Genomic DNA, 15,637 nt, shown 5'->3' with positions numbered 1-15,637 from the left:
TCAGTTGTGCCTGTAGCATCTTTCTTCTACAGTGCTCCAGATGCCAGTACAGCAGTGTCACTATAGAATAACCAGGCAGTAAATCCTGCAACCCATCCCCCGACCTCATCCTCTGACCCATGAGCTATCATCTCCATTAGTGTAACCTCTGTCATAGTTCTGCTGCAGAGTTCAGGAATTACCTCTCTACACACACTCTTTCTGTACTTCCTCTTCCATAAACACAAAGTGTAGATTTCACCTTGACATAAAGATAAAGAACCAATGTGCAAAAAAATGGTTGTCATTGATGAAGCAGATGAGAACAAAACGAAATTGACAAAAAAAAAAACCAGAACAAGAATTGTTGAAAAACATCTTAATTATTCACTGCTTCAGGTTCCTGATCAAAGATAGTAAAAGCAGATTTTTCAGAGTGATGATCAAGTGGAAATACTGATAAATGTGTTTATGGATCCTAATACCGGTGAACTTTAAATGGTGTGTGTCTTGTATAGAGGAGGAAATACTACCCCCATCTGGCCACTTCTTTTGCCTTAAGTGGAGGAGGTATTCAGATCCTTTACTTGAGTAAGAACTTCAACATAAAAATACTCCTTTATAAGTAATAGTCCTGCAAATATCACTTAACTAAAAGTGTGCAGGTATTATTAACTAAATGTACATCAAATATCACAGGTAAAAGTACTTATGATGCAGAAAAATGGCCCCTGTGAGTGTTACAGTACAACATATTATTAGATTGTTATCACTGACATAAGGATGTGGAAGTAGTGTAATGTATCAAATTCTCATTATATTTATAAACTGATGTTGTGCTTGTGCTTTACATGTAACTGTACAGAAACAAGTAACTTTGAAAAACTGTTGTGCAGTATAAATATAAGGTAGTGTCCATTGGTTGGTTGGTTTGCGACAGGATTACACAAAAACTACCAAGCAGATTTCTATAAAACTTTGATGGAGGTTGAGTCTCGGCCCAGAATAGATCCCATTACTGCTGATCTGGATAAAGGGACAGATCCAGGAATTTTTTCTCCCTTTCTTTGACATTGCGACATACATGTAGGGCATTTTTTGAAATTTTTCGCTAAATTCTCAGGGAACAAGGATGGCACTCAGTAGAGCACATACCACCACCAAGGCACAACAGTCCCCTTTTGTACTCACTCATACTGTAGATATCAGCCAACTGAATATGCCTGATTTTTCATCAAGATTCATGCCTGACTGCCTCAGGAATTAACAAAAGTGTTGAAAAAAAAACCCTATCGTGCAATATTAACAAAAGTAATAAAACAATCCTGGTTCTGTCCCTTGACAAGGATCAAAAGTTAATGGGGTGTATGCTGGGTCGAGACCCACCCTCCATCCAAGTTTCATGGAAACCTGTTCAGTAGTTTTTGTGTGATCCTGCTGACAAACCAACCAACCAACAAACAAATGGACACGGGCGAGTACAATTTGATGCAGCTCTGGTGAGTTTAAATTATGGTTAAGCAGTTATGGGTGCTTTAGAATTAAAGAAGAGAGTGTAGCAGGGTTATCAATTTTGATACTGGATTTGGCTTGATTTAATTACAAGGGACTGTTGGGCCTTGGCGGAGGTATGTATTGGTGCCATTCTAGTCAACATCGGGATCAGAACTTGTGACAAATAATTTCAACTCACTTACTGATGAAGACAGATACAGTTGAAAGCTCAAAAAAGTTTTGTGTTGAAATCATTTTGTCACACATCGCATAAAAAGAAAATGAACACAATTGTTTGCATTCAACATGAAATGTTAGAATAGCTCACATTTTGAGGACTGTTATAGGAAAGTTGAAGAACACGAGTTCACAAAATAGCACAGACTTTGTGTGAAATAAAAAAGGAACACAGTCTTTTTACAGCAGCCAAGATTGTTTTATTCCTCATGGCCACATGTCCAAGAAATACATTAATCAAAGACCAAAACCTTAGAGCTAAACATCAACCTTGATTTTCTTTACAGTTGTCAAGTTCACAGTGACATTTGTTTGCAATGATATGTCTACTTGATTGTCCACATACAGGAGAGTTCAGCAGATGGGTAAATCAACACATGCTGCATTAAGTATTGCATATTTCTCTAGAAGAGTGAGGTAGCACTGTTTCAGTGTTCACTTGTCAAAAGCTTGAGGTCAATAATGATACATTCTCTGTATTTATACAAATACGACACAGCAATATATTATGAGATACAGTATAAATGCCTTGAGTCCAGAGGACATTCCTGAGTCCAGAAGAAATTCTAGAGAAACTTACCAACGAGGGAAGTCAATTGAGGTAAATTTGTACCCCTCCATCCTACACAAACCTCGTCTCTCATATCTTGCCTTTGATTCACAGCTGACATGAAATAAATGTTTTGAGGGAGAGGCAGAACCAAACGATTAAATAAAAAATAAAAAAGTAGAATAACACACAATGAAAAACATAAAAAAATTAAACCAAACTGCAACCGATTTCTTTTAAATTCCACTTGATTTTTTTTTTTTTTTAGGACGCAACATTTCTGTGGAAACCAGTGGTCTGCTGTGAAAAGTATTAACTATAAGCTTCTACAAAATAGGAGCTATGACATTAAGCTAAGGCTTTTTGGTCTTCATCAGCAGCACATTGTTCTACTCTGGAAAAAGGCAGCTACAGAACTGTTGGATAATGAGCGACACATAAAGAGACTTTGCATCAGTTCTCATCGTGCACTTTTCTGCTCTAAAGACACTTCTGAACAAACCTTGTAAAGCCCTTTCGACATGAGTCCAACTACATTTACTTTGCTTCAGGCACTAAGGTAAACTGTGATCTGAATCTACATTAGAGTTGTTTTGGAAGCCATTTAAAGCACACTCAACGTACCGGAAAAAAATGCTAGAAAAAAATGGAATTGCTTCATATGTTGCAGCTGATTTTCCCTGGAATTCACAAAGTTCTTGTCTGACAAGAGAGGTATATTGAGTAATCATTTTTCCCAGAACAGGTTTAAAAGCCAGTGAGCCCTTAATTGGGTCCCTTTGAGGAGGTGGAAGATGAAGAGGAGGGACTGTGTGAGGAGCTGAGGGCACTGAAACCACTTGTTCCTGCCATAGTTACAGTCTGTGACACCACTGGAGAAGTTGACTTCTGGGCAAACAGCATTCCTGTAATGCAGAGATCAGAGAGAAGATTACTATTAAAATCATTGGAGCTTCAAAAGCATGTATAGTTTGTCATACTTGCAGAAATGACAAATTTCAAGATCAACTTACTGTACATAAAAAATAACAGGTATAAAGGACAGTAAGTTACAGTAGTTTTTAAAGGAATAGTTTGACATTTTGGGAAAAGATCCTTAATTGCTTTCTTGTTAGGATTATATAAGAATATCGATACCACTCCTGTGGCTATACACTACATATAAACTGTAGAGCCAACAGCCTATCTTAGCTTAGCATTCAGACTGTAAGCGGAGGGAAAGAGCTAGCCTGGCTCAGTCTGAGGGTAACAAATTCAGCTTCCACCACCTCAAAAGACCACTTAACATGTTATACTTGAAGAGTTGAGCGAGTAGTTGGCTGAAACAATTATCCAGTACAGATAATGTACTCTTTATAGAGTATTATCCAATTAAAATGTTTCAATATCCGTACTTATGATGAAAGAAAATCCTCATTGGTATCTTATTCTTTTCAAAGTTTAGTTAATGTGATTTCTTCTTTTCCTATTCAGGAATTTCAAAGAAAAACAAAGAAAGCCAAGTTTTTTTCCTTTGAAATTACTCACCTGAATAAACGGTGCCATTGACGTCCACAGACACACTGATACTCGCTGCTCCATTAGTGGAGATTTTCAGAGACATGTCCTGTTTGCTTTCTGTGGGAGAAAAAGAAAATACTCATACTAATGGACTTACCTAAGATAAAGAAATGATAAGACCTGTTTCATAACAGCACATGCAACTCACCATGTCCATTGTTAAGTTTGTGATTCATGGGGTTGAAATGAGAGGCGATGGCCAGGAGGTTTTGTTGGAGGGCCTGCTGCATGAGGCGCTGCTGCTCCTCCGCCAGCTGCATCATTTTTTTCTCTGGACCGTCGGCGGCAGCTCCTCCTGCTCCTCGCTCCAGCCTCTCTCTCAGATGCTCCAATGTGGCAGCTTGTGCCAGCTGCTGCTGCTGCTGCTGCTGCTGCCCCAGTGCCAGAGCCATGGGCAGCTGGCTTGGTATTACAGGGGTTGACATCTCATCTGATTGGAAAACAAACAAAGTGATAAGAAATGTTTCATGAAATCAGAACTAAGAAAGGGAAAGGGTAACAGTTATTTCCCTTTAAATGAGAAAGTTCATAGTGTGCCTAAAAATGATCCTCTCAGTGTCACCTGGATTAATAGTCTACTGAAAAAAACTAATGTGAGGGAAGATTTAAGCCTCTAGAGGACACAAGTATCTTAAATCCTCCCGGGTTCACCACAAGGCAGCCACAGTTCATGGAGGTTACAATCTATTTCTGGTGTAATATGATGAGGAAAGTAGTTTAATAGTAAAATTGTTACAGTCATTGAAACCTGATCGAAGAAGCAAGTAGGAGTCCCTTTATGGATTGGAATAAAACAATATGGAATCCATGCTGGATCATATTGCTCATATATCAAACCAGGAAGTATAAATGTAAAACAGCACACACATCATATCGTACCTGTCTTCCTCTTTAGATTTGGACTAGCGGATATATTCAGGCCGTTGTGTCCGGTCGGAATGGTTTGCATCGTAGATGAAGAGAGAAGGGCATGTGGAGCAGAGCTCGGGGAGGGAGAGTAGCGGTACAGGCTGTTGGTGTAGCTCGGACGTCTGCCTTCTCTGCGATTACTATCGATGGCAGCCTGCAGCTCACCTGGAGAGCTCAGGCCCTTTTTCTCACACTCAAACGGGTACAAATATTTCATATACCTGCAAGGAAACATTTAATAGGAGTCACATTTTCTGGTGCAAATGTGAACTATTTTAAAATAAAGACAATCAGGATGTAACAGATAAAACAGTTGATGCAATGGGTCAAATGGGTTCCCATTGTTATTTATTGCTATTTGGTCGTTTCTCATCATTCAGTAGATGACATAACTGCCTTATAAGATATAAAAAACTTTTTTGCAAACTTAAAGGGTAGCTCCACGAGATTTACTCATTAAAGTGTGTTTACAGGTCTACTGCATGTGTGAAAACGTAGTATAAAGCCTTTCGTGATAAATTGCGTGTCATGTTGTATGTCATGTTACACCAGTGGACTGCTTTTTAAAACATGGCACCTACATTACCCACAATGCAACAGTCACTTAGTGACATCACTGGAAGCATTTTATCAGATTACATGCAGCTTCCTCTGGAGCCACAGAAGGCTTTATACTACTTTTTTCACATGCAGCAGTACTCCCCAAGACCTGTAAACAAACTTTAATGTGAAAAATTGGTGGAGTTGCCCTTTAATAGCAAATGATAATGTAATAACTACAAGATTCTCCAAATTTAATCAATATCTCGCCAATAATGTTGAAAATAGAATGATATTTATTAATGTGAAACTGTAATCCAATCATTTTTTCCATAAAGGGAAAACAGTATTTCATAATTCATTTATTTGTCATTATTATTCAAATTATTGTTATAACTATACATTGGTTGAAAATATTAGACACAATATAAAGTATTAATAGCAATAATTCCACAACATTATATATCAACCCATTTATAGAGACTTGGACAAGCTATTAAATCACCATACCCCTTAAAATTATCAGCTATGCTACTTCTTCATACTAATGCATATTTTGTTTCTCCAATTGTCTGTCAATAGAACATCTTTTTGGAGGTTTTCTGTCACAAATGATAGCGCTACCTACTGTGTGCGGAGGGTGAAGGCTGCACTGGTGATGGACGTCGGGAGGTTGAGACCTTTGGTGATCTCCCTCCAAATCTTCTTGTTTATAACCTCGACCAGACCTCCCTTCTCTGTCACAAGCTTATAAAGCCTGTACAGGTCCAGCACCTGCTTGGCCATGATGGGAATGCGGTTCACAGGAGTCCCTGAATGAATAAGAGGATAAATTAAATTAAATGCATTTATTTTTTTTTTAGTTATACTCCTGGAAAGATGACAGAGAACAAGATAAACACACTATGAAGGACAGGTAAAGGCAGAGAAGGAAGAGAACATAAAGTCTGACTTAACTACTTGAGGGCAGGAGGTTAATGTTCGGTAATTTGGCTTAGCAAGCATTATCTGTGTGGATAGACCTCTCTAATGAAGCTTATTTCAGATGGATGGGGGTGGGGACAATTCCACAACAGCAGCTCTGTTGCTGCATTGATTTGAGCGCAGGGGGAGGGGTAATTTCAGAGACAGCAGTGCCTGCCAATCACCGGGTTGACAGCTAACCGTTGGAATCCCGATTTGGAGTAAAGCTAATTAATGAAGTAGGCTAAAAAGCAGTCTTAGGAATAAGATTACTTTGTACTTAAGACAAACACAAACACAGACAGACACACACATACACACACTTGCGCCATGAGTGTGACCTTTGCACTTATAAAGTGAAGATTGCGGACAGTGACCCACTGCTTCTATTTGTGTTTGACTCGGATTTGTCTGCAACATACAGTACTTTACGTGCTAGACAGAGGATTGAGGGTAGAGACAAAGGTATACTGTACATATACATTTCTATTGCGGATTCTTGTTCATGTTTAAAATGTGCTGTTTATAGCCAATTAAGAAATGAAATGAAATTTTAAGTGCACAAATTACCATGAATTTTATTATCAGAACCCAAACACTTAAATAAATGCATTTCCACGTAAGTACTTTTCGGTATAGTACCCTCTGAACTCTACCTAACCCCGTACCTAAACGCCAGATCTGCTTTGTGTTTTACACTCTGGACAGTATTAACTTAAATGTAAGTGGCGTTGTTGCTGGCAAGAGTAGTGGAGTAGTAGCAGATCTGCCATTTAGGTACAGTTAGCATGAGTCAAGTAGGGTTCAAAGGGAACTATACTGAAAGTACTTCTGTGGAAAAGCAGCTTTAGTAGATCTTCTACTTTAATACCATGCTTGATAATACAACCTGTGTCCCCTGCTTTAAAATAAGAATTGACAAACTATTTTCATTCATTACCTGATATACTGTTATTTTTTGCATTTGTTTTTCTAATATTCGTACATTGAACACATTTTGGCAACAATTAATTGTATTTAGACTATATTCTCTGATTGTTTTGTTGAACTCCAGGGGTAGATGTTTAAAATAATTTTTATTCCACACAAAACAAACAAAAGGGCAGCTCATTTTTAATGGCATTCAATACCATTCAATCCTTAACTTTGAGCAGCAGCTGATGACTGTGGGTTTAACACTAGTTAAAGTGTGTTGTGGAATTGACTTGCAGTTAAAATGCCATTTGTTTTTAATGAGCATTTTGAATTTCTGTTATTGCATCACCAGTGCCTTGAAAGCAGCACTACTATCTTTATTTGATGCTCCACAAAGACTGCAGTTGACAAAATAAGAGCGGTGCATTTATAAGAGCTCCCATAGCTCCCCTCAAAAACAAAAAGATTAATGAAACCTTACCTCGTTTCTGCATAAAGACAAAGAGATCATCAAGAAACTCCTTCCGTTGTGGATCATTATCCAGCTCATAAAGCTGTTCAAAATAGGAAAAAATAACCATTAGCAACAAGCTAATCAACTGTTACTCTGATTGTTTTGGGCATTTTCTTGTTAATATACATCTATCGAATCTACTGACCTTGGCAAAGTCCCTGGATGGTTCGCCTCTTACTTTCCCTCCATCATTCTCCTCAGCCCAGATGGCACTTCCTCTCTATACACCCAAACAGAGAAACATCAGGAAACAGTTTGTCCTCCAGATTGCCCTCTTTAGTGTAGAAGTTAATTTCAAGTTGGTTATTTAAGACTAAAAATTGATTTACATATGGTACGGTGTTATAGAAGGTGTTACTTTATAAACTGACGACCAAACGTACAGTATATAGACACAGATCATTAAAATTAAACAACTACTAGGATGTATATACCCATCCCTATTTAAAATGGAATATGCTCCCACCTCCTGTGTCCGAACCTGCTTTATTCAGACAGCTGGCCACTGTAAGCATCTGGCTGCATGTGCTGCTGTGCTGTGTGTATATTAATGCATATTTTTTCAAAGGGACTCCCTGTTTAAAGCTCACCACAGTAAAAGGGGGATTAATGAAAGGCCCCATGCCCATTTGGTAGTTTAATATGACATGTTATTCCTCCATCACCCCTCCCCTTACCATGACAGTTAAAGGTTAAAAATGTGAGTTGAGGGCAGTGTGTGTGCAACTGTGTGGAAAAGCCTGCTGAGAGGTTATTGTCCTGCTAACGCACACAGAGCGATGCATGATGATGCTTGTCTTAAGAGTGGTTGTCATTACAATTACTTGAAGTGGATGATGTTTCTTTGCTATTATCCCTTCCATCTTTATTAAAAAAACTTCACCAAACAATTAATTAATTCCAGGATCATTGTTGATTTAATTGCAGCTAATGAAATGTAACACTGTTTTTCTTGGTTATCTATTATTGGTTTGCCTTCTGAGGCTCATGAGGGGCATTGTTCACATTCCATTCAGTGCATACTTGTTTTATGTGAACATGTTTTACATTAAAACAAACATTTCTATTTTTGGCATCAACATGTTTTTGTATTTGATAGGATCAAAATCTTCAACTACCATGCTGGTAGTTGATCAAACTAATGGATTGTTCTTGGTTTTCCTTGCCTTACCTAATAACAATTCTACTTGATACTTGCATTTTAATGTTTAATTTTAGACTTTAAACACATTATCCCATTAACTAAATGTCTGGCATGGTAACCTGATGTGACCAATAACCTGTTGGCTTTAAGTCCAACTGTAACTCTCCTCATGTTTACAGTAAAAACAGCATGCTGACACACAAACAGCTGCATGGTATTGTAAGGCAGTGTAGGTTCCCTAACACTGTTAGAGGTACCCTGACAGCCCTACCAGAGCTGACTTTAAACTGGACGTTAACCCTAATAACTGCATAAAAGTGGACATTGTCTCTCTATGCTATTTAACTCTAAATGTTTAGGTTAGATAGGTAAAGTTTGCATGTGTAGTGGCAAAAGCAGGACATTTTAAACATGTTTCCATTACTTTACTTAACTATTTTAACCATATACCAAAGTCTATGTACCCATTACTTTTAGCTAATGTTATCCATTTAAAGATTTTTCATATTCTAAATTTTTATACATTACTTTTAGCTAACAATTCAACCTCTTTGGTCATTTTAGTGAACTATTTCAACTATTTATCCATGACTTTCAGCTAGCTTGATCTATTTCAACTTTTATCATATCTGAACTATTTATTCCTAATTTAAGCTAACTTTCTTAACCATTTTTACTTTTAGTTAACTATTTCAACCACTGATCCACTTTTAACTTACCTGAACTGTTTATCCATTACTTTTAGCTAACTATTTCAAGACCAACTGACCTAATAATTTCTAACTAATTATCCATCACTTTCAGCTATGAGCCTACTATCTCAACTATTCATCGATTGCATTTAGCTATTTCAACTGTCCATCACTTTTAGCTGTTTTAGTCATTAATCCATTACTTTTAGCGAGGCTATTTCAACCATTTGTCCATTAACCTACTTTCAGATAGCTTTTAGTTCAGAGGAAGAGGTCAATCTAGAATACTTCTGTGACGAAAGCATAGTAAGATTCATAAATTTGTAAATTTTTATTTACCCAGAGACAGAGTAGGCCAGGTTATGACTTGGCCGTAGCAGGATTTGTAAGTTAGCGAGGCAGAGATAAAAAGTGCTGTAACTTATGCCTCCCACTCCTGATGAGCAGGTCAGTGAGTGTAACATGTGTTGTAGCCTAAAGTGCTTTGAGCGGTGAGGAAAGAGCTGTAAAATGCAGTCCATTTACCATTTAATTCAACCACTGATTTATTACTATGAGCTAACCATTTCATGTTCTCCACTTGTTTGCAAACTTTCACACAATCTTCATCGCAACAAAAGGTGATACAGCTGACTATTTTTTAATTACTTTGGTTAGGGTTAGGGTTAGGTTACCCTTAATTGCAGAAGTAAGTTATCCATTGTGGTATGAGTATCCCTGGTTTTGTAACAGGCAACTGTTTACATTAACCTTTCCCTGAACATTTTTTTTTTGCTCTGTTTTTAGTAGTTAAACTGGTTAAACAGTAACATTGCAACTGTATGTATCTACTTTACACATAAAACTCTGGCCCTGTGGTGGCAGAGCTGTTGGCACATCCAGTGGCTTCACAGCTGAGAATTTCTAATAAAAGGACTTCTAACTCACTCCCCCACCAGAGAGCTTATTGATGTGAAGGTAGATAAACATCCCAGTCTTTTCACCATCCAGTGGAAATAAAACCCTTCCCCCCTTATTGATGAGCAAGTGAGACCTACTGTGGATCTATTAACAAAGAGCTTTCAGTTAATTGCTCACAGAGTTTTCACACATCCAGCCCTGGGAGAATGCTGATAGTATTCAGTATGTAGGTCAGTAACAGGTTTCTTTTGTTGGCTAGTTTTATTAGCCTTTTAAATGATTTTATGTATTTAAATAGCAAATTATGAGGCTATTGCATATTACTATACTTGAAGTAGCTCTGTAAAAGTATGTCTGTTGAACAGTTCAAGATACAGATAAATAAATTACACTTCATTTGAAATATCCCATTAAGATAATCAAACATCAACGCTGACCGGGACTCTTATAATGAGCTTTATTAGAACCATTCAGCTGCTCTACCAGAGCCACAGTGAAAACTTAACCCTCTCCAAAGTCAATTTAACCACAGGGGGGGCCAAATTTTTAATCCAAATCAAATTATTAGGCCTTTAGTCACCCGAATAAGTCAAGATGATTTATCCGCCCCCTTGCTGTGCTGTTAGCTGAAACTGAGAGCGAACAGGGGCTGTTTTCCCCCCGCCCATGCTGTATTTAAGGGTGTACAGTGAGACGTCATGCCAGGACTAAACAATGACTGTCCAGCATGGTGAGGCTTGTACAGCATTGTTCACAATTTTAAAGAAATTTGATAGAAGGAAAAGCTAAAGAAGTATTGAAGAGGAATGCAACTAACTTGCAAAATACCTCAACATGTTGAACTATTCGTAATAATGCAAACTTATGTTCATACATCTCACATAAGACACATTGTGAACTACAGGAAAAGAGTCCTGTTTTGGAAAATCATCATCACTCATTGCTAATAAAACAGCGACATATCTATATTTTAGGCAAAGTAGAGAGCATCTTTAACTTCGTGTCTGGTTATAGGCTGCATTACATTTTGCTAGAGCTTGACAAGCTCAATAATGTTCTTTACAAATCAGTAGGCTGCGATAAAAAACCTTTAAGTGCCGTTTACCTTAACTTAACATATAATTAAACAGGATGGAATTAAATATCACAAGCAATTCCTCCTACTTGTAAGCTGGTAAGTAAAACTGACAACATACAAAGATGGTCACAAATTTTGACACAAATGGGTTACAGCATCTGTCTCACATGCATTTGATCTAATTTGTGTGTTAAGCATAGGAAAACAGAATCCAAACCATTTCACACACACATGCAGTTAAGTTGTCTTAACAACAGCCCCACACAGCTGATTATTGCGTTTTAGCTAAAACACTAGAAATGTTCTTCATGGCTGCGCCTGTTGTGTGCCTGTCTGAGAAAAGGAAATGCGTTCTCACTGCAGTAGCTATATAATGTATTGATTGCTTGCAGATGAATTAAGCTGCCATTTAGCGTTGCCAAGCGACAGCTAAATTATGCAAAGCTATCCACTGAGCTACAGCTACGTCAGCAGCGAGTTTTCTGAGCCTGTCGAGGTTTTAAAGGGGGCTAATGATCACATAACTTTTTGAAAAATCATATGCAGGCTAACTTTACGAGAACACAAGCAACAGAGGGAGGAGAAAAGCACGAGAAAAACCCTACATAATGAACAAAAGGGTTGTAAAAGCTCTGATAACAAATAGCAAAAGCCATTCTGCTCCACTGAAACTACTGTAAGTAAACTTTCTGGGTAGTTGCTTCCTGGTATGCTGAAAGGCTCTAACCCAGCTGTCCCTCTGCCTACAGGCCTCATTAATCATAATGTATTGTATTGAAGTGGGGCCTTTTCAAGGGAAACATACACACAGAAGAACCAATCAGGTTGGAGAAGGAACAAAATCCATGAGGGCAACCTCTGTTTACTCTGAGTAGTCAAACATATCTGTTGGAAAATATGTAAATACTGGCTTTGGATAATCATGTTTCATAGTTTTTTTTTTATTATTATTTAATGGAGATCTTGCTGATTCAATGAGAGAAAAGTCCACCCTCTTACCCAGCAGTTCCTTACAGTTAACCATTAAAGCCAGCCATGTACATAAATACATACTTAAGGCTATTTCATTAATCCTCCGTCTCATTTTAACTCCATCTCCGTCAGGCCTGACCCGCCTGCTTTAAACAGTTAGGATTGGACCTCGGCCAACACCAATTAGCTCAGTTGGTGGCCAGAATGTGTTCTCAAGAGTGCCAGACATGAGGTGAAGTATAGCAGAATCTTTGCCCTGGCCAGTAATTAAAACACTATCAAGTTGGGGATCTTGCCAAAAAGGACACGAGCCTGACTCTCAGCAGGAAGAAGTCAACAATTAACACAAGCTGGAACACACACAAGCTAGAAAACAAACTTACAGATGTTCATTCCCTTTCAATTAAGATGAACTGAGGCACAAGCTACTTCAGAATAGAGTAAAAATGATGTGGTTGTTTGTGGGAGAAAATGTTTCAAAAGATCCACTTTAAAAGATGGTAAACAAAACAACAAAGAAAAACAACATTGCAGGATTTGGCCAGTCAAATCAAAGATAACTTACTTGTTTAAATGACTCATCACAGCCCCAGTCAGCGAAGCCATTGGGTGATGTGAAGGCTTGCTGGCCTGCAGGAGACAGCAGCTCTTTCTCCTCTTGCTCCTGTTTTATGGCTGAAGTTGGAGATTCAGACATATGCTTCACAGTAGACGACTGAGGTGTGGAATAAGGAGGGAAGGGGAAGGGGATTCGAGGCTTCTTCGCCTGCTGATGAGGCCCATCCTCCTCCTCCTCATCCTCGTCGTCCTCCACCTCATCATTCTCTTCAGGCTCCACCATTTCCTGCTCCTCCTCATCTGAATCTTCCTCATCTGGATCTAGTCTGCTGAGATGGCTGTTCAAAGCTTGTTGAGCTGCTTGATAAGTCGGCCCATCTGCTTTGCCAAATAATGCAGAGTCTAATCTGGAGCCGGGAGCTCTGGCTGCAGCTGCTGCAGCAGCATGTTGAGCGAACAGAAACTGGGCTTGAAGAAGATGTTTCTCCTGCAGGTTCATCTCCAGTTTGGCTCCTTGTTGTCTCTGCAGATGCTCCATCACCGCCTCCAGCTTCACCCCAGCAGGACTGAACTGTGGACACCCGGCTGAACTGCCCTCCTCAGAAAAGCTTGACTATGGACAAAAATGTAAATCACTGACTTCATTGAGGAAGTTTAATTTGAGTAGGTGTTTTTGCTTTCATATACTGCAGTTAATTATCCAAAGTTAGAAATAATGGAAACTACATTCAACAAGGGCAAAAAGCCCAAAGGAGGCAAATAAAACTTAAACTAAACTGTTTAAATACAAGGCATACTGTTTAAATAAAGTTAAAAAAAAAATGTTTTTGGATCCTGAGAAATATCCAAGTTAAAGTGAGACAACGTTTCAGGCCTCAAGGCACAACACCGGTGGTTTAAAGTGAAACAAAGGTTGATGGCTTGAGACAATTATTAACAGAAAATACATTAATACAGTTAAGAATAAATTAGTAATAGGATGCAGATGTTTCTCACCAACATGATCTGTTTGCTGATCTAAATGTTAAAAGTTAACTAAACATGACAGAACCATCTTTCATATTTCTTCAGTTTTATAAGAAAACTGAACGGAATGATTGGACTTTATTTCCGAGCGCAGATAAAAGCGAATGATGTCTAAATTAGTCATTAAAAGGAAAAACACGTTGATTTAACCGATAGCTGAAACGAAAACTTAATCGACGAAGTGTAAATGTTCCTGTAAAGGTCTACATGAATCCTCATTTGCTTTGTTACAGTAACAAACACGAGTGGAAGCGTTTGTCGTCGACACTCACCATTTGCGCCTTTGAGTAATCCATCATCACCAACAGGTCTTATCTAGTTTTCTCGTCTTTCCTCCGGCAGACACAAATCGCATCGCGTGACCAGTTTTATCAGACAGAAAAAAGGTTCTTCTGATCAAATGTGATTTAAAAATCCCTGCAGAGCGGAGGCCGGGGTGATCGGAACTGGAGGAGGAGGGGTAATAATGCTGTGCGCTTTACCTCCCTGGTCACTGCGCATGGAAACTCAAACATCTTTGATTGTCTTTGGCTGAGTGAGCTACACCCCCAACTTGGATGAATGAAAGGCCCGCCCCGTGCGTAAAGCTCGTAAAGTGGGTTTTCTTTTCCTGCGTCTCTGTGGAACTACACCCACCCACTTCACAGGGAGATCCCACCCACTGCCTTCAGGGAACACGACCTCTACTAAAAATACAGCAAAACATATTTTAGTCCGGAGCTGCTTCATCCACACTGCAAAATGTGTGTGACCTCTACACCCAAAACTATGCACGGACATTCACCCTGCTCATATAATCCGTCATTAGTCAATGTCATGTTTTTTTCCCCTTTGGAGTGAGAGAAAGTGTGCCCGAAAAGAAAATGTTTCAGAGGCTGGCTAAAATTCTCATTTCACCATCTTTAATTCCTATATTCATGGTGGCATTAACAAATTAATGTATGCGTTGTAAGGCTCTTTTAAATACAAAAGCAATTTTAACTGCAATTAGGCGCATTGGTTAACTAACTATTTAATGTGCAGCCCCAAAATCCATATATCACAATGTTGGGAATCTTGCTTTCAAGGCAATTAATGGTTATGGTGACTGCTACAACCCCAAGGCAGATGCTGCTGACTTGATCGATTACAGGGTAAAAAATATGCTTTCATTAGGATTAAGAAGTCTTTTTTTTCTGAGAGTTTTAGGCAGAAACATTTCTTAAAGGGCAACTTCCCCTAATTTACACATTAATATGCGTTTACAGGTCTTGTGAAGTCCCACTAAATTAGTGAAAGAAGCAGTATAAAGCCTTTTGTGGCTCCAGAGGAAGCTGCCTGTAATCTAATAAATAGCCCCCGGTGATGTCACGTTGTTGCTGAGTTGCATTGTGGGTAACGTAGGCATCAGGTTTTGAAAAGCAGTGGTCAAGAATTGCACTTTTGTAACACTGTTGGACATTTTAAAAACAAATGAGGAAAATCGTTACAGCAGAACCAGAGATATCCTTTTTTTTACTCCACGCATTCTTCTTCCTTTTTAAAACCTGGTGCCTACATTACCCACAATGCAACTCAGCCACCATCAGATTACATTCAGCTTCTTCTACAACCACAAGAGGCTTTA

The 15,637-nt window shown here is 38.6% G+C and overlaps 1 protein-coding gene across 1 annotated transcript; it reads right to left on the bottom strand.

Moving 5' to 3' along the window:
- Positions 1–1,893: 1,893 nt before the first annotated feature.
- Positions 1,894–14,542, bottom strand: LOC141001446 (AT-rich interactive domain-containing protein 3B-like). Its single transcript, XM_073472523.1, has 9 exons — positions 14,304–14,542; positions 13,013–13,618; positions 7,807–7,881; positions 7,629–7,701; positions 5,898–6,081; positions 4,700–4,950; positions 3,969–4,250; positions 3,788–3,877; positions 1,894–3,165 (listed from the first exon to the last, which is right to left on the bottom strand). The coding sequence occupies exons 1-9, from the start codon at positions 14,328–14,330 to the stop codon at positions 3,026–3,028; spliced, it is 1,728 nt and encodes a 575-aa protein (XP_073328624.1). The 5' UTR covers positions 14,331–14,542; the 3' UTR covers positions 1,894–3,025.
- Positions 14,543–15,637: the final 1,095 nt, after the last annotated feature.

This window comes from Pagrus major, chromosome 8, assembly GCF_040436345.1.
Source record: "Pagrus major chromosome 8, Pma_NU_1.0".
NCBI lineage: Eukaryota > Metazoa > Chordata > Actinopteri > Spariformes > Sparidae > Pagrus > Pagrus major.
This window is presented reverse-complemented; position numbering and strand designations above follow the sequence as displayed.